The sequence below is a fragment of the Uloborus diversus genome, chromosome 5 (genome assembly GCF_026930045.1).
Source record: "Uloborus diversus isolate 005 chromosome 5, Udiv.v.3.1, whole genome shotgun sequence".
NCBI lineage: Eukaryota > Metazoa > Arthropoda > Arachnida > Araneae > Uloboridae > Uloborus > Uloborus diversus.
The window spans coordinates 180193962-180213520 of record NC_072735.1 but is presented as its reverse complement, the minus strand read 5'-3'; the positions used below and the strand labels follow the sequence as shown (position 1 = coordinate 180213520).

Sequence of the window (19559 nt, the reverse complement as noted above, 5' to 3'; positions counted from 1 at the left end):
CTTTTTCTCTGGGACGGAGATGGTCGTTATATCGAGCGTCGACATATATATATATATATATATATATATATATATATATATATATATATATATATATATATATATATATATATATATATATATATATATATTATATATATATATATATATATATATATATATATATATATATATATATATGTATATATATATGTATGTATATATATATATATATGTATATATATATATATATATATATATATACTAGCAAAAATACCCGGCGTTGCCTGGGTCAGTAATAATTATGAGAAACAATCGTTACCTGCATTTGTTTTCTGTTTTAAGTAGAAGAATTTAAAACACACATTTTTGACGTTATTAAAAATCTAGCTTCTTCCTTACTGATAAAACTAAAGTAGCAGTAAGTAAAAAAAGCAAAATAGTATTCATTTAGAAACGAAAACACGAAATTTAAGCACATACAAATTTGAAGGATTTCCGAAATATGAAAATAAACTAACTTCACATGTTTTAAAAGATTTATCAGTTAATACTTATTTTTTTTTACATGGAGTCTTACCTTCTCTGTATGTCTATTGAAGTACGAACAGTTTAAAAAAATGTAAGCGCAACCGTGACCCCCTTAAACTTGCTTTAGTTAATTTGGAAAATTTCAATTATTGTGGAGAACCCACATTATGCGATTTAAAATGTTACCGAATTTGCAGGAATCGTTTTGGGATACCTTGGATAATGCTCCCCCTCCTTACTTTGTAAAACGGTATGTTACTAATTTTTGTTAAAGAGATATTGTCGCCAGGAGCTAAGATACTTTTGGTCACCATAAAATGGCGCTAAACAATTTCATCCGAAATGTTTCCAAAATAAGTAGTAAAATTTGGCGATGGTTTGAATTTGTGCACAAAGTCACATTAATGGAAGTTTTTGTGCTGTTTATGAATTTGCCTAATTTAGTTGCTGGATTAATTTACAGTAAAAAAAGTTTTTAAAGATTCTTTGATTGGCGATATTTTGTTTACATGGTGAAAGCTGACAAACATTATTACGTAGTCTTTGGCTTCAAAAACCGCGACAGTTGAAAAAACTGCCAAATGCATCCGCTACTGATATCTTTCTGCATAAATTTTGGCGAGGTTTCTGCTGTTAGATTGGATAATAATTAAGTGTCCAATCAGCACAAAAAAAAAAAAAAAAAAAAAAAAAAAAAAAAAAAAACATGAATACACTAAAGTTCCGTTTCAATGGAAAATAATCAGTCAAATTTAGTTATTGTTATTAGCCAATCTTGGGGAGAAAACGTTACTTTAAGATTTGACTTGAGAAAAGCCTCAAACAGTCAGACGAAACACAAAAATATTCAACAATTCCAGCTATGAACTGGGAGTTGAGATGATACACTAAATAATGAATTGAGTTGAGGAAAGCCTTCGAACATGGAACAAAAAAAGCTCATAACTCGTTTTTCATGCAACTTAGAACTTTCTAACAAATGCCATCTTCAGCAGAAAAATAAGCGCTTTCGATGGACATCTAATGTTAATATGTGCACGTTTTTTTCCACCCCCATATTGGGGCATTTATGCGAAAATTGGGACTAAAATTGGAATAAAAAGGGAACTATCAATTGGATTTTTTTCGAACTAGTCTATAAACCTTCCCAGTACCAAACTGAACAAACTGTGAAAGTTTCAGCCAAATCTGCCGGGTAGTTTCTGAGATCTTAGGGAACAAATTTACCAAACTCCATTTTTAAATATTAAGATATGTGTATATATATATGTATATATATATGTATATATATATATATATATATATATATATATATATATATATATATATATATATATATATATATATATATATATATATATATATATATATATATATATATATATATATATATATATATATATATATATATATATATATATATATATATATATATATATATATATATATATATATATATATATATATATATATATATAAAACCAGACCATACTCACGAATGGTACAACATGTGCTGATTTTTGAGACACTTGTATTCTGAAAACAATTCGAGATATTCTCATTTTTAAAACAGCCCTATTCTCAGAAATGATGCCGTCTGTGCTTATTTCTGAGAATAAGCACAGATGGTGAATCGTTTTTGAGAAGAGGGTATATTTCAAAAGTACGAACTATTGCTTTTCAGTTCCAAGCTAAATTGTCTCGGAGCCATTTTGAGTAAGTGATGTTCTCAAAAATAAACGATTTTGTCTCAATTTTAAGAAATCTGTTTTAACAGTGCACGCGAAACAGAACACACTACGCGAAACGAGCTTGTTTACTTGCTGGGTATAGTCGCAGAGGATGCTGGGTAAGACAGCTTTCTCAAGCACAACCTCTTTTCACACGTGAACGATGGATTTTAAAATCCAACCCCTTTTTGAGCAATCACGATTGCTTATTGTCCTCACTTGACCGTCTTTGATGTCCGTGCCCTTTTCAGCTTGGACCAGGGGCCTCTGCAGCCCCACCGCTCACCGTCCTCTGCAGGTGGCGCAGTTGCTCCGATCCTGAGCTATCCGCTTCTCCTGGTCGGAGGCGTCCATGTCCTACACACACACAAGCTCACACACTCACACACATACAGTCACACACGCCTACGTGCATACACACAAAGGTCTACGTACACACACAAGGCTACACTCGCACACACACAACTATACATACGTAAAGGGGAGGAGGAGGGGCAGGCTTGGGGGAAGAGGAGCCGTTTCTAGAAACAATAACTCTAACGAGTAAGGTCCTGTCGCAGTTTGTGATTGCGAAAAACATAATTTGAATTCAAAATTTTAAAATTCAAATTAATTCTCTCTCTCTTTTTTTTTTTCCCTCGTAGCGATTTGAGAGGTACGAAAGCCTCATGTGAACGCGGCTACTCACCGCAGGGTGCACCGGACTGGCTCGTGAAAACCCGCATTCCTCCTCCCAGTCCTCCGGGATGAGCGGCCTGGTCAGCTCCTGGAACCTTTCGAACGAGCAGTACTCCGAACAGCCCTGCAACGTGATCACTTCCGGGGCCTTGACCTGGACGTCCGGCTTCGAAGAACGGAAGTACAGCACCCTCACGTAGTACTCCCAGCCGAACTCGTGGAGCTCGACCACGACCGTGGAGCCGAAGAAGGGCTCCAGCCCGTCGAAAGCTCCGAAAGTGCTGAGGAGTCCCGCGACGTTGCTGTTCTTCTGCAATAGGTTGGGAAAGACTGATGCAAGATTAATAGAGCGATAAATGCCTGACCTACGTCATAGAATAAAGGCCCAAAATTTTTCTGCGTAAGGACATCACAGCAGATAAAAAAGGTTCGCTGTTATTTAATCTGAGTAGCGCTGGCTTTGGCAGTAGCAAAGCTGCGTCAAAAACTGAGTCATTCTATGTCAAGGGGTCGTGGTAGCCTGATCGGTAGTGTCGGATTCGGGGCCGGAGGGTCCTGAGTTCGAACCTCGATGGTCGAAGACCCACCGTCGTCATTAAAGGGGACTGGGAGACGTTAAATATGCTCGTGGTCTCAATGTTCTCCAAGTGAAACGATACCTCTGGGGGTGCTAGCACCAGGTAGCTATTAGCTCCTGGATTAGTTCTAAATTCTCATTAACTGTTCGATCCGGTGATGGTGCTGCCATCTACCGGTATATAAAATGATGGAGGCAAGGCACTTAGTACGCAGTCCTCGACATAAATACAGTTGTAGTCAGCTGTGACTCTGAATAGGAATAGGAATAGGATTCCATGTCAAGTGACCACGTCGTCCCCACCCGACCATCTCCGATTTGAACAAGATTTTATAGAGGTGCAAATATGCCTTTAAAACTCCCCCGTACAAATTTTCAGCTTCCAAGGCCCAAATCCTGAGGATCAAGGATCTTTTAAAAAAACTGGCTCCAAAACGGCGGATCAGCTTTGGGAAACGAATTGCCATGTTTGGCACAGTTTCCCCATTGAAGGCCATTTTGGAGCCAACTTTTTCTTTTTAAGGTATCCTAGATCCTCATGATTTGTGCCGTGGAATCAGAAAATTTGCGTAGGTTAGTTTCAAAGGCATGTCTGCACCTTTGTAGTATGTCTTCCAAATCGGAGATGGTTGGATCTGGACCACCAGAGGTCACGTGACATGGAGTGAATGTATGATGTTTTGCTTTTCGGAGTAATTTTACTCACCTTTGCTACCTGTTTCCTACCAAAGCCAGGGCGACTCTGTTTAAATTATAGTAAACCTTTCTTACATGCTGAGATGTCCTTACGCAGAAAAATTTTTCGCCTTTATATTCTGGCGTCGGTCTAACACTCATGGGCTCTTGAACTATAAGGGAATAAGACAAAGAGACATGAATTGTTACAGGGTAATTTTTAAAACAACGATCCATTTCCAAGAGAACACTAATGTATTAATTTTTTCCCTTTATACTTGAAGAAATGCCTTCTTTAGAAGAAAGAATAGCCATAGTTTCCTGCAGACCGGGTGGTAAATCATATGAAGAGATGCGTCAGCTGTGCCAGAAAACTACGGAAAACAGCCACCAATCCAAAGATTCCACCTGGTATAACTCCCTTTGACTTTTCGTTTGGGGATGCCATCAAATCCCACGTGTTTTGGGTTAAAATTACAAACCCGGATTAGCTGTTTGCAAGAACTGCGGAAGCAGTCAACACCATCACAGCTGGTCAACTAGAGCAGAGGTTCTCAACCTGGGGAGCGTGCCTCAGGGGGAGTAAAAGAACTTCAAGGGAGAAGTAATTACAGTTCATCTAATGCCCCTTGACGTTTTTGCTTGGAATTACCACCAAGTGTTCAAGGTCTAAGTTACGAATTTGGGTAAACTGCGAGCAACGACCGTGGAAGCAGCATCACAGCTGATCAACACAAGGAGGTGTTCCGTTCCATGACGGGACATTGGTCTCTGTGCGTTGACTTTCAGGAATGACATGTTGAACTTCACAAAATTTGTATGTATAATGCTTTTTGTTCGGTACAGTCGAACCCGCTTATTGGAATATCGGTTGATAGAATATCCCCTTTTAATGTAATGAACTTTCAATGCACCAAATCGCTGAAACTAGTCATTTTAATCCCGGTTAATGGCATATCCCGCTTATTAGAACATATTTTCATGGCAAATTGGCAATTCCATTGAGCGGGTTTGACTGTATATGTATTCTACATATGATGATCACGAAAATGAATCGTTATTTTTGGAACACCTTATGTTTAGGAGCAGCATGAGTAACTGGTGAACATACCGAGGGAGAAACGATTTTCTTTTTTCCCCTTATAAAACTTGAAGAAAAAAAAAAGCTGCATATTTTTAAATTTGCGTCATCTTGTTGAAGTTGTATCTTACTTGGATGTACATTCATTTAGAGTAACTTTCATTTTGCACTACCCCCCCCCCTTTTTTCAGTATATTTGACATTTAGTAAATTCATAGACTTCAGAAGACCTAACACTGTACTTTGCTCGAAAAGTTATAACACCAGATTTTTACTTTATTACGTTACAAGAATTGGCAGCACTCTACATAGCTAGTCGGCCGCCTTGTCTAGTGGCCAGTGATGTCTGACTGCGGGGACCTGGGTTCGGAATCAGGCTCGGGCACGAATGTATTTTCTTGTCCTTGTCCTTTCTTTGTGTGAATCTACCGTGAATGGATGGCTACCCTATAAATGGGTCCTTACGGCATGTGTGTACGGTGGAAGTCGGAATCCATACCTAATTACGGTACATGAAATACACCGCCAGCTCAGTCATTTCCAGCCGAGGACTGCAGTTTCGTGCTTATTAGCACTCATCACCCCGGAAAGTGACTGAGCTGGAGATGGAAAACCTCTTATGCATGCCAAGAGGGCCAAACAAACTGGTAGCTGATGTAGAATTAGCACAGATCAGCCGAGTGACCGAAGCAATGGTTCGGTTCAACTCGAAATTTGATGGCAAGGCATGGTATATTCAGTAAATTACCGCCCATTAGCCAGGGCTAAAGCAGAAATACATGAAATACACCGCCAGCTCCGCCAGCACCGCCATATTTAGCCCTGGCTAATGGGCGATAATTTACTGAATATACCATGCCTTGCCATCAAATTTCGAGTTGAACCGAACCATGGCTTCGGTCACTCGGCTGGTCTGTACTAATTCTACATCAGCTACCAGTTTGTTTGGCCCTCTTGGCTTCCATAAGAGGTTTTCCATCTCCAACTCAGTCACTTTCCTATGCCGGGCCGATGAGTACTAATAAGCACGAAACTGCAGTCCTCGGCTGGAAATGACTGAGCTGGCGGGGTATTTCTGCTTTAGCCCTGGCTAATGGGCGGTAATTTACTGAATATAATTACAGTACAGTTGGAAAAGTGAGGCAGCGCACCCTAGCTGGCACAAGACAACAACAATAATTCTACATAGTTCCCATAATCATTCTCAAGTGATTGTTTGGATGTTACTTTTGAATGCTTAGGTGAGGTTGCAGAAATTTTTCGTCTTACGTTGTACTATTCCTCTGCATGAAATGAACTAAGAGATAAAAATCTCATGATACAATGAGAGGTCTTATATATTTAGAAACTTTATTTTATGTTTCAAACGTATGCTACTTCTGTTAACATAATTTATTTTACATCCCGTTTCTGACACGGTTCAAAGTATAGCTCTCATGACCGGATCACTATAAACTAGGTTAATCATTATGATTAACCTAGTTTTAATGATTATTATTTCTTAGTTTTGGATAACTTCAAGAGACTTTCTTCTTCTTTTTCTTTGCTATACCACTTTCTATTGCGATGTAAAAGAAACGTACGCGCTCAAGTAGCTTGTACTTACCCCTGAATATAAAAATATCCTCTTTTCTTTGTGGTTGTGATGGATATAGTCTTCCATTCGATGGATCATCATTCCAAGCAGAGGACCTAAAAGGAAAATAAGGACAACTCTACAATATACATAACTAAATTATGTCGATCAGGAAGTATATTGCATGTTGGTACTGCAAAAATCCCATCCAACAGTTTCTAAACCGGTTCTAACATTCTATAAAAAAAAAAAAAAATGTTGAAAATCAACATACAACATTTTTCTCACCACCCATTCAATTGTTGTGTGTTACGTGCAACAAATGATACGACTGTTACCGTGGAACTGTCCAGGGGAAAACTATTACATTTATTTATAATCACTGACGCCATAGAATTTTCCTGAAGGTTTTACAGAAAAAAAGAAGGTTTAACAACTTTTATACAAAACTATCGCTTGCGAACCCCCGTTTGCCACCTGCATTGGGTCAATGCCGCTTGCGGCAGGTGATAATTGATGATTTTAACACTTTTACCCCTGGATGTCCTGAGCACATTCCTGGATCTCCTCAGGACTGGATGTCTGGTTCCTTATATCCAGCCCCTTAAGGTTTAGATTTTTGAGACAAGGCCAAATGGCTTTCCCTGAATGTCGTGCATCCAACGGAACCAGTATTGACCTGGTAGACATTGCCAGTCCAGAGGAGATAAGGTTACAGACACACACACGAATGGACACACACAGGTTTTAATGGTACAGATCTCTAACGTATCGGTGGTTTATGGTAATGCTGAGCAATAGAGAAATCTTCACCGAATGAAAAATAACTGGAGACATCTTTGAAGATGATTAGAAACTTGTAAATGATAAAAAAACAGGTGTGAAGAATAAATTATTAAATGTATCGCACCTAATTTATAGTCTGCAAGGAGTGCGTTTTTCTTGAGCTTTACAGTCCAGTGTGGGCCCATGCTTGCCAAGCAACTCTGTTCTAGGCAACTCGCAACTTGCTTTAGTGCTCCAATTGGGCCTGCATCAAGTTGAAGTCTTGATTTGCAGATAGTGTTTACAACCATCCTCCCTATCTCCTACGATTTTTATATTCTTGATCACAAATGCTGTCCAGTGAACCACACGAATAGTGTAATACAGTATTCCGTTACATCGAACTTCAAGGGACTGTAAAAGTTGTTCGTTGTAACGAGAATTCGGGCAATGTATGAAAGCTAAACCTGAACTGAAAATTTATTTTGTAGTATTGTAATTCAAGCAAGCTTATGGAAATTAAATTGGGATTGAAAATTTATTTCGTTGAAACGGTAATTTTGTTTTAACGAAATTTCGCAGTGTTAAAAAAAGTTGAAATAGATAGCAATCGAAAGAGTATATTGAGACACATTTTTGACGCAAAAATTATTAACCCTCGTCCACCCGTTATCAAGATATCTAAGGGCTTATGCAATTTCACCCTCTCCATGCATACCTACAAATCGTGAGGAAGAAATCTTCCATTTCTGACTGAAACACGCTAAATTTGGAGACTTTTCTTATAGTTTTGGCAGGATTTCTGATCTCATATTTCGATAATGGGGACACGAGGGCAAATAATTTATGCGTCCAGAAACATGCTTTACTGTGTTCTTTCGTTTACTACTTATTTATTTACTTTTTCATTATTACACAATCATGTGGTTTCCTGGCACTATCGTACTAAAATAACAGCTACTTAAACTAACTCAGAGCCTGATTTGAAATACTTATAACCGACATGACCTCTCTGTTTGAAACACTTTTTTTTTTTAATCAAGAAGATAAAAGAAAATAATCACTTCACCTGCAGTTAATTTTTGCATGTACTTCGACTTCGCCAACCACGAGAAATGAATCTTGGATTGCCTCTTCAGCTCTTTCCAGAATCGTTCAGCCCAATCAGGCGTAGATAAGTTCAAAGTTTTCTAAAAAAAAAAAAAAAAAAGAAAAGAAAAAAAGAAAAGAAAATAATTTAAATGATTACGTACTTTTCTTTGTGCTTATTGTACACTTTACCAAATCTAGCTGTGTTTGGAACACATTGGCAGCAAAAAAAGGATAATTGTAAATGTAAATCTTATCAGTGAATGAACTTTTTTTAAAGTAGAGCTTCAAAAATTTCTTCTTAAGATAAATTGACGACATAACTTCCTTCTAAGCAGTGGCGGATCCAGCCGATTGTTTTGGGAGGGGCCATCCGAAATTTTTGAACAAACTTCCCAGGGCCGAATTTAGCTCCATGCCACCCCTAGGCAAATTTGAAATCTGCCACCCCTCCCTCCCCCCTAAAAGAAGCAAAATATCCTTGACTCAAAAAAAAGTAAAAAAGTGTTCCCCAGATTCAAACTGTCGAACTTATGAAGAAATGATGGCATTTCACATTTTGAGGCGCCCCGATGAAATGATCACAATGATCTCCCAAAAAAATTTTATTCGGCAATTACCATGGTTGAAAAACATTTGACTTTCATAAGATGTGTGAAAGTAATCGTTATTAAATTACAAGAAAAATTGTCTCTGTGGAAAATGAAAGAATGCTAATATTTTACTTTCAAAAGAGTAACAATTTAATTCAAAAAATGTGTTATAATGACAAATTTTGCAGCCCTAGGCAGCTGCCTACTCTGTCTATTGGGAAATTGGGCCCTGATTACTCCCCAGAAATTTTATTAAAATGAAGTTTTAAAAACTCGATTTTCGGGGTATCGATACATTAGGTGAGGGGGTGGATTTAGGAATCTCCCTCAAAAATGTTTCAAAATTCAGATTTCCGAGTAATTTTTGAAAATTAGGAAACTAAAAACGCATTTTGTCTATTTTTGATGATGTATAGAAAAAGGTCAGGTTTCGGGCGCTGGCCTCAAAATAATTTTTGAAAATAATGCTTAGAAACCAAAATATTCTTTCATTATACATTGAGAAGTTAGAAGAGAAAGGTTGCTCTTCTAGCTCTTCAGCTGTCCAGTCTAAAAATGTACCTCTAGGTAATGTTTGCTTACATTAAAGGAAGTGTCAAGGTGCTTAGAATCCTTCCTTCCTGGAAATATTTTGCCTCTGAGGACCTAAAAATTCGATTTTTAACTATATTTATACATATTTAAGAAAAGGATGGCAGATTCGTGAGCTCTTCCAAAAAACCTTCTTTTAAAGCTATCATCACGATATAAACTAGGGAGGGAGGGGGTCCTCTCAAAACTCGTTTGTAATGAAGACTCAAAAAAATTCATTTAAGTTGCTTTTAAGCAAGTTAAGTGATAAGGACTGGATAATCTTAGTTCCCATTGACATTTTTTCCAAATAAAAGACTTAAAATATGCAATTTTTTGCTACATATCAAGGCATTTGTGAAAGGGCATGGGAAAAGGGGGTTCTCCTCCTAGTTTCGAAATTAAAGACATAAAAACGAAAAGTTAGGCTCTCTTTGGTCTTGTGAACAATAGGTATACTCCGCAGTATTTAGAGATCCAGGGGCGCCGACTTGCAAAAATTATTGGGGGTGCCGGACATGACCGGGGGTTTAGGGGGTTATTTAATCCCTCAAAGGCCCCCCCCCCACCACCACCTCAAATAAAGGTCAGATTTTTGTACCTTGAAAATGCCATATTTTCTGGTGTGTGTAATTTTTACAAACAAATAGTATGTGAAATGGCAATTTTCGAAGTAAAAGAATCTAAAAATTGGTTTACAAATTTTCTGGTTCAACTTTTAAATCATATCACTTGTCTTAGAGAGATTTTTTTGTGCTATTTTATGGGGAGCCGTGCAAGTGCCGTAACTAGGCATTGATATTGTAAGGTAGGAAGGACACTTGACTTGAATGGAAGGGCACTCCCAGAGACGCCGACATTTAAAATAATGGGGGGGGGGGTAAACCGGGGGAAATTTTCTAAATTTGAGATGAAAAATAGTGAGCTTTAAAGTTTTTTTTAAGTATTTTGAAATCATATAATCAACATAAGAACCCCGAAAACTCGACAAGCCTGACACATATTTTTTGGCTTTGAAAAAGGGAAAACATAAATACAAACACGCACAGTATTTTCGTAAAAAAATAATTTCATTTATGCATGTTTTTTTAAGACCAGTTGTTTTTTCATTAGTTATACCGGCTAACATATTCAAGTGTAAACGCAGTCTCCCAATGTGTAGGTTATTTTTGAAAACTCAGTTGATTTTTCAAAATTTGTTTCACATCTGTTTAGTAAAAACAAGCACTCTTGTTCAACTGCAATGATCTGTGTGAGTCCAGTTGATGTAAACCGCCCAAAAATGCAGTATTCCACCATTTCACAAACCTCAATGCAAAGTGCCTTGTAGTACTCCTTTCGGATTTTGAAAGCGTGCGGTGAGCTGGCTTCGTTGTTTTCACACTTCTTTGGTACTAGCCGCCTTCGGCGACCAGCTGGTCCGCCTTTTTACGCCAGGGTTGCCGCCTTCGGCGGCTGCATAGACAATTGAGCGACGGTATTAATCAATGTTTTTCTCTATATATATCAATATTATCATCTGCCTTTTTATGCCAATGTTGCCGCTTTCGGCGGCTGCTTAAATAAGTTTCGTGGCGGTATCCATCGATCTATATCTATATCATTATTAATTTAAATAAAATATTTTCTAGATATATCTCCAGTTCCGTCGTTTGGAATATTTTTAAAGGAGGGGGAGGGGAGACACAAACTGCTTGCACTTCATGCAAATTTTTTCGAAAAATAACAAAAAACACTTCTACTTTTACTTGAAAGCATTGTTTTTTCAAAGGCATGGTGTGTGAAGGAGGGGCATTGACACCCCTTTGAAGTTCCTTAAATAACGGGCATGTCTCTTTCTTGCTCTCCATCTACTTACTATATTGACCTCTGCATTTGTCTATCTATCTATACGATCTATGCGTATCTACCTCTGACAGTAATTAACAATGTTTTCAAATCGCAGCGCCCCCCCCCCCCCAACCCCCGTTGTTGTTCTTTAAATCACGGAGTCTGTCTATCTCCCACTGTACATCGACCTGTAGATTTATCTTTCTCTAGATCCATGGAAATTTACCTCTGATAGTAATTAACAATCTTTTTTCAAAGAAAAAAAATATTAATTCGAGAACAAAATTAAAAAAAAAAAACATCTTTTGTACACTCAATGTATATTTGTCTACTTATTCGATCCATCTCTAAATTTTCTCATCTATCTCTATTTATTTTGATCTAACCTCCAATCTTATTCCCTAACAAAAAGAAAATTCATGCAAAAAAAGCGCGCTTACTTATTTATTAAAATACACAAAAAATTGATGTCTTTGTGGTACCCGGAATTTGCCAAAGTATAAAAATCATTGTTTTTATTGAAATTCAAAAAAAAAAAAAAAAAGTGACTGGGACCAAAACGATCCGATGTGGTCCGTCTGATTAACCGAAATCGAATGTTTAGCAAAACATCCGGGGGGGGGGGGGAAACAAATGAAATACCTGGAAAGAAAAAAAAAAGCGAATGAATTCTTCGAAAGGAAGAAAAGAAAAAAGCAAGTTACGCACTTCAGTTAGATCACGTGGTTGCGTTACGTCATATTCGCAGCGGTCAGCGGACAGCAGATCTTCGGTGAAGCGATAGCTCATACCTTCGTTCTGCCTTTAAAAAATTGTAAAAAAAAAACTTTTGAATATTTTTGAAAACTTTTTCTTTTTGTAGAGGGCGAAATGTTCTGGCTACTACATAAAAAAATTGTAGAAAAGCGGTTATTATATTTTTCACGGGATGCGTTTAGAAAAAAATTAAACCCAGAAAAAAATGCAAAATAAAAGTTTTTTCAAAAATTCATAAAAAATACAAAAATTGCTCTATCTTCAAAATTTTTTTGTGCATCATATTTAAAATTAAATTTCCGCCACTATAGTATAAAAAATATCTGTCTGGCGTTATTGGTTCGGGGTCTGTGAGGTTAAAAGTACTAAAAATCGCATAAAACATTAAATAACTTTTTTTCTAATTAAAATATCAAAAATTGAAGCCCGAGGTGCACAACTTCAGCAAAAACTACACCTGTATACCAAATTTCATCTTTCTAGGCCTTACCGTTTTCCTGGGATGCGCGCCACACACACACACACACACACACACACACACACACACATCTTATTTTATTATATGTATAGAAGATATGTACTAGCCGCCTGCGGCTACCAGCTGGTCCGCCTTTTTGCGCCAGGGTTGCCGCCTTCGGCGGCTGCTTAGACAATTTAGCGACGGTATTAATCAACGTTTTTCTCTATATATCAATATTATCATTCGCCTTTTTACGCCAATGTTGACTTCTTCGGCGGCTGCTTAAAAAAAATTGTCGATGGTATAAATCTTTTTCTCCATACATCAATATTACCATTTGCCTTTTTACGCCAAGGTTGCCGCCATCGGCGGCTGCTTAAATAAATTTTGTGTTGAATAAAGTATTTTCTAGATCTATCTCCCGTTATGTCATTTGGAATATTTTTGAGGGGGGGGGGGAGGCACAAAGGGCATACTCTTCATGCAAATTTTGTGGGAAAATAACAGAAAGCACTTTCACTTTTATGTGAAAGCATTGTTTTTTCAAAGTCATGTTTTGTGTGTGTGTGGGGGGGGGGGGGCTATTGATTCCGCGTTAAAGTTTCTCTATTTCTTACTGTCGATCTGCTGTATCCACCTCTATATTTGTCCACCTTTCTTTCTTTCTATCTATCTATACGATCCATGTATATCTACCTCTGATAGTAATTAACAATCCTTTTCTATGTAAAAAAAAAAAAACATTTTTTTCCCACTTAATATCATCTCTCTATCTACCAAACCTAACCACCAATCTCTTCAAAAATCATGCAAAAAACTGCGGGCTTTATTTACTTTCTTCAAATTGCACTCAAAAAAAAAAAAAAAAAAAGGCTCTATGTTCCCCGTAGTGTGCAAAAAGCAGTGCTTGCAAAAGATTAAAAAATCACCGCTTTTATTGAATTAACATGCGCACAAATATTTCAGCAAAAATACAAAACGTCCAGAAAAAAAAAGAAAAAAAGTTGGAAAATAAAGATATGAAATCTCTGAACGTTAAAAAAAAAAAAAAGTGAAGGAAAAGTAAACGATTTCAGTTAGGTCACGTGATGAGGAAGTGCGGAACTCAGCCGGCAATGCTTACAGGTCGCGTCGTGTTCTGCATTTAAAAAATTGTAAAAAAAAACTTTGCGTGTTTTTAAAAACTTTTTTCTTCTGAAGGGGGTGGAATGTTTTTACTATTACCAACTAAAATTTTGGAATTGAGGGCTCAATACTTTTTGCAGGATGGGTTTAAAAAAAAACTAAACCCAGAAAAATTGCAAAATAAAGGTTTTTCAAAAATTTATGAAAAATACAAAAATTGCTCTATTTTTAAAAATTTTTTCATTCATCATATTTAAAATTAAATTTCCTACACTATAGTACAAAAAAAATATGTGTGGTGTGATTGGTTCGGGGTCTATGAGGCAAAAAGTACTAAAAAGTGCAAAAAAACGCATAAAACGTTAAATAACTTTTTTTCTAATAAAAATATCGAAAATCGAAGCCCGAGGTGCACATCTTCAGCAAAAACTGCACCAGTATACCAAATTTCATCTTTCTAGGCCTTACCGTTTTCCCGGGAAGCGCGCCACACACACACACACAAATATCTTATTTTATTATATGTATAGAAGATACGTCGGTTCCGAGGAAGCGAAGGATCATCATTTTGTGAAGGTTTTTCTTTTAAACACAATTCCCAAAAGTATTCAAAACTATCACGCCTCCCATTTGATACACAAATCAAACACTCATATATTTTTTCCAGATCAGCAACACTTAGATGAGCTCGCCGCAGCGCTGCCCACCGGCAACAGATTTGACCCGTAAGTTAGCGCACTTGGATAAATTCTAAGTGTGCTTGCAGCACTATAACACCATCACTATTCACACTACCTGCTTACCATTTAACTTGCTTACTACCGTAGTAATTATTTTTTTTAACTCATTACTGAATGTATTTTACAAGGAAAACTATCTTCAAACAAGGAAAATAAAAGATACATTTATGAGTTTAGAAAACATAATATAACTAATACTTTTCTTGACTTATAGGGGGGGGGGGGGGCTCTGCCCCTCAAAAATATTTTTGAGGGGGCTCGGGCCCCCTCAGGCCCCATGGAGTCGGCGCCACTGTAGAGATCGTCCAAGTGTCTGTAATTGGAATCAAGAAATGATGTATAAGATGGAGAAAAATTTTGGAAATAAAAGTTTTGTTTTGAGGATAGGGATATAATTTATCTCCCAATTAAGGTCTCTACTTCTTTTTCAGTAAAATACGTGTGTTAAATTTTGTTATCTTCTCATAATATTTTTTTCTTTTTTTTTCTTTGAAAAAAATTCCTACAATCACAAGGCTTTGGGAGGGGCCATGGCCCCTATGGCCCCCCACTAGATCCGCCCCTGCTTCTAAGTAAGGTAAGTACGCCAAGTAAGGCTAACTAAAAGTTCCAGGTGGAATACCTCGCTCGTTTATGACGTAATTGGTTCCAACTTTGGCACGTTCATAATCTGAATCATAAAAAATAAGAAAACAAAAACAATGAAACATTTAAGTCCAAGGAAAAATTTAAATTCCAATTATGTTTGTTATCAGTGTTTTAGCTAAGAAAGATGATTTGACCTTATTAGGAACACGGGTCCCTATCCCTAACCAGGCCAACTTTGGGTAAGTATTAGGATTACCTTACGCGTGGTTAAAGACAACAAAAATGATAAAAATAAAACGAACTCTGCCAAAACGTGCCATCAAATTTGAATTCTTTTAAATGTCAGTATAAAAACTTTTAAACTACATTATTTGATAAAGTCAAAAACATTATCAAAAATCCATGCTTAATGCTTATATCGATGGAAAGGAGACTCCTGCGCACAGTTCGTGTATATATTTGCTGCATATGCAGCACAGAATCATATCCTTCATCAGACATTCGGTGTCCTAAGGCGAACCGTGGGTTTATTGGACTACACTTTCCTTTTCTTGGTTATCAAATCGCTGGAAAAGGTGACGGTACACAATGACATTTTTTCTTTTTGAGTTCGTCACCCACATCTAGAACAATTAACAACTTTTTTATTCTATTAAGCTACTTTAAAACATGAAGAAACAAAATTTACTGTACAATAAGACGAGATTTCGACGAGACACTTTTGTAATAACTGCTGTACACTTTTGTTTGTTAATAAGGAACTGCTTGCTGATAACGCTTTATCGTCAGTTATACTCTTTCATGACGATAAAATCACGATCTAGCCTACTATCCTACATAGGGCTATCCTACATAGAAAAATGTGGCCTTATTTGATACATCCCTTATTGGCTTTCTTCTTAAAAGAAATATGAAAAACAGAAAAATACGAGATGAGAAACTTCGCAATCTTTTTAACGAATGTCCGTTAATGGTGATTAGCGGGAACAACCTGTAAAGGGACTTTTATTGAGTGGGACTTTAAAAAAAAAGTTGCGAAAATCGCTCAATATCGCACCCTAGCGCGAAATATGTGGCATTTTGTTTCGGAGCTAATCGAAATAAATGATGTGCTTGAAAGGAAGCGATTTTGTCTCAGTATGACCTTCGTTTAACAGTGAACAGAAACAGAGTTCAAATAGTAGTTCTTTAAAACATGACTTTTCAAAATGTGGATGTAACTTAATGAATGTTTAAATTTCATTATTTCTGCAACATGTGTTTGCATTCTTTTATCTGCTTGTTCTTTAGATTTTATTTAAAAATCGTCTGCTATCAAAATTATCTGAGCGCTTTGTTTTCGAATCTGGCAGCAATGTTATTATTTTGTTTTTATATAAGTTCTAAAGTTAAGCAAAAAAAAATTGTGAAGATTAGCGGATCTTGTTTAGTTGCTTATTTATTTATTTTTTTTTAAGCCATGAAATCTTTTGAAGCTTCTATGATGTTGGGAGGGAAATAATATGAATCCCTTTTCTGTTATTATTTCTCGTGTAACGAAAAGAAACGTATAAAAAACATCTAAAAAAACCTACCTCTAAATACAACGTTCGATAGAGGGAGCTTGCATCTGTCGGATTCTTTATATCCAGGCCTGAATGTATCGACCAATATTTGTAGAGCTCCTAGAGAGAAAGAAAAGACTTTAAAAGTTTAATTTGAAGTTTGAACAACATAAGTAAGTCAAATGAAAATTAACATATATATTAATTATATAAACTTTTTAAAAATATTATTAAGAACAGAATATGATTTCAATCATTGAATTCATTGAAACTCACTGCTTGTGGAAATGTACTTCGAGACAAAAATTTCGTTGTACAATTCATGTGTTCATTTATTTGTTCATTCATTTATCATGACTGTTGGATTGGTAATCTTCTAATGCCTTATTTAACAAAATGAAAGCAATGTAAAAATGTGTACGAACTGATCTTTTTTTATTGCCTTAATGAACTCTAATTGCGCATTCCAAATTCAATTAATCTTTGACTTTTTTCGAGAACATATTATTTTAAGAGCTGGACTTTTCCCTTGCATTAAGAAAGTTAGCACCATTCAATTTCAAAAATGGATTCAAAGCAAAACTGAAAGTTCGAGAAATACGTTCTCGAAATAATTAAAATCAAAGAATTAAATCAAAGATGAATTGAATTTAGAATATATGTATAATTGATGCTATAATTAAAACATTTAGAAGAGGCCTCCTTGGTTGCGTTCGGCGAACCTCACCGGTCGACCGGTAAGTAACCGCTTACAAACCGCAGCGTTCTATCATCTATCGGTTACCTCACCGGTTACCATTTTAAGCTGTTGATTGGTGGATTGGAGCACGTGATCATTAGCTGTCAAGTGATTAACTAACCGGGCGCTACCGGTCCAGCTCGTCGAACGTAAGCCTTGTCTAGTGGTCCGAGAAGTCTTACTGCGATAGGGAGGTCCCGAGTTCGAATCCCACTTGGACATTGATATACTTTCTCTTTCCTGTCCATGTCAATTCTCTGTGTGAATGTACTGTTATGCTGTGAATGGTTGTCCACCCTATTAACGGGTCCCTATGGCATGTGTGTATTGTGGAAGTCGGACTTCACACCAAATTACGGTACAGTTTGAAAAGTCGTCTTGCAGTGGATTGAAATTAAAGTCAGACCATGATGATGTTGATGGTATCATACTTACTTTATTTTGACTAATTATTTCTCTTCCTTCTTCCGAATCATATATGTTCGACGATACGAAAGATGTCTCAGGACAAACCATCAGTTCATGCTCTGAAAACTAGAAATGTAACGTATAACAATTTTTGCAGTTAAAGCAAAGGTTTCATAACAATGAATTGTAACATAGCAAAAATACTGCTGCATAGAATGATTTGTAACAATCGCGTTTAACTTTAAAACTATTTAAAAGAGCTTTTTGTTAAAGTTTGAAAATTTTTCTTCCAGTTTGTGGAATTTTAATGATGTTCCATTATTGAATATAGTCTTTTTACGTCCCCCTTCCCCGCCTCCCCCGCACCAGTATTGTAGCAAGAAAAAACATTAAACTCAGATTTTAAATCAGTAATTTTTAAGTTTTGTCGAATTTTTAAGATGTTACCATTGTCACCAGTGAGTGATTTATTTCAGCGGTTTCAACATCAGAGTTTAGTTGTTTTTTTTTAGCAATCACGAATTGCTTACTATCCTCACTTGAATAAAGTTGATGTTACATTGGTTTTTTAGATTATCAGTTGTTTTTAATATTTATTTAGAGAGTAAAATTTTCGTCGTCATAGTTATAAATCGTCTAGAGTTTGATTTCAATCATTTTTTTTTTCAGGGCTTAACTCAACCATTCAAAAAAGTAAAATTACGTTTTTTTTTTAGAAAAAAACCCTATTTGAACTTAAACAGTAAAACATATAGATACAAAACTTCCAGATTACTTATTCCCATCCTTTAAGATTGATAAGAATGAAATTACATAACGTTTTACGCTGTAAATAATCTTTATGATAAGTATACTGGTAGATATCGACCATAAAATCTTTATCACCGCATCCTAATCGTCATTTCTTTTTTTACAGATATGCCTCGTAATCCCTAACCGAGAAAAATCTCCTGTCGCAATATGACGGGTGCGAGTTTCTTGGCCATTTCCATTCCATTCCATTTTTAGAAACAAGAAATTCAACGAGTAGAGTCCTATTGCAAATCGTGATTGTGAAAAACTTAATTTTAATTCAAAGCATAAAAATTCAAATGAATGCTGAATGCTGTAATTTATTTATTTATTTATTTTATTGGTGGGGGGGGGGGGCTATTATAAACCGAAATGAAAACTAGGTGGAATATGAAATTTTAAATCAGATTTCCGCCACTGCAATGTGAAAACTACTGACCTCTGGTTTTTTTATTGGTTTCCATGGAAACTCTCTAGGCTCTGGATACCCTTCGCCAGGCTTGTACAAACCTGACACGAAGCACCGTGCCAATGATGTGCAGTCTTCATTCTTCGCTTGATACACAGTCTCCTATAAAATAAAATTCAGTGAAGAGCAGAGTACAACAACATAAATATTAATTTTATGAACAGCAAGATTTGCTTGTATAGAAAATTCATTCAGATGAAAAATATTGTAACGGATCCGGCGAGACTTCCAACTTTCTTGAAAGGATGACACAGTTCTTGATAA

General features: G+C 36.4%; 1 protein-coding gene across 1 annotated transcript in view; it reads right to left on the bottom strand.

Moving 5' to 3' along the window:
- Nucleotides 1-19559, bottom strand: part of LOC129223316 (venom acid phosphatase Acph-1-like) — a 31778-nt gene that overhangs the window by 3290 nt on the left and 8929 nt on the right. Inside the window, exons 3-5 of the mRNA XM_054857883.1 lie at nucleotides 19337-19397; nucleotides 6858-6943; nucleotides 2929-3228 (exon numbers count right to left, since the gene is read on the bottom strand). Of these exons, the coding sequence (XP_054713858.1) occupies nucleotides 2929-3228; nucleotides 6858-6943; nucleotides 19337-19397 (447 nt within the window). The remainder of the gene's footprint in view (nucleotides 1-2928; nucleotides 3229-6857; nucleotides 6944-19336; nucleotides 19398-19559) is intronic.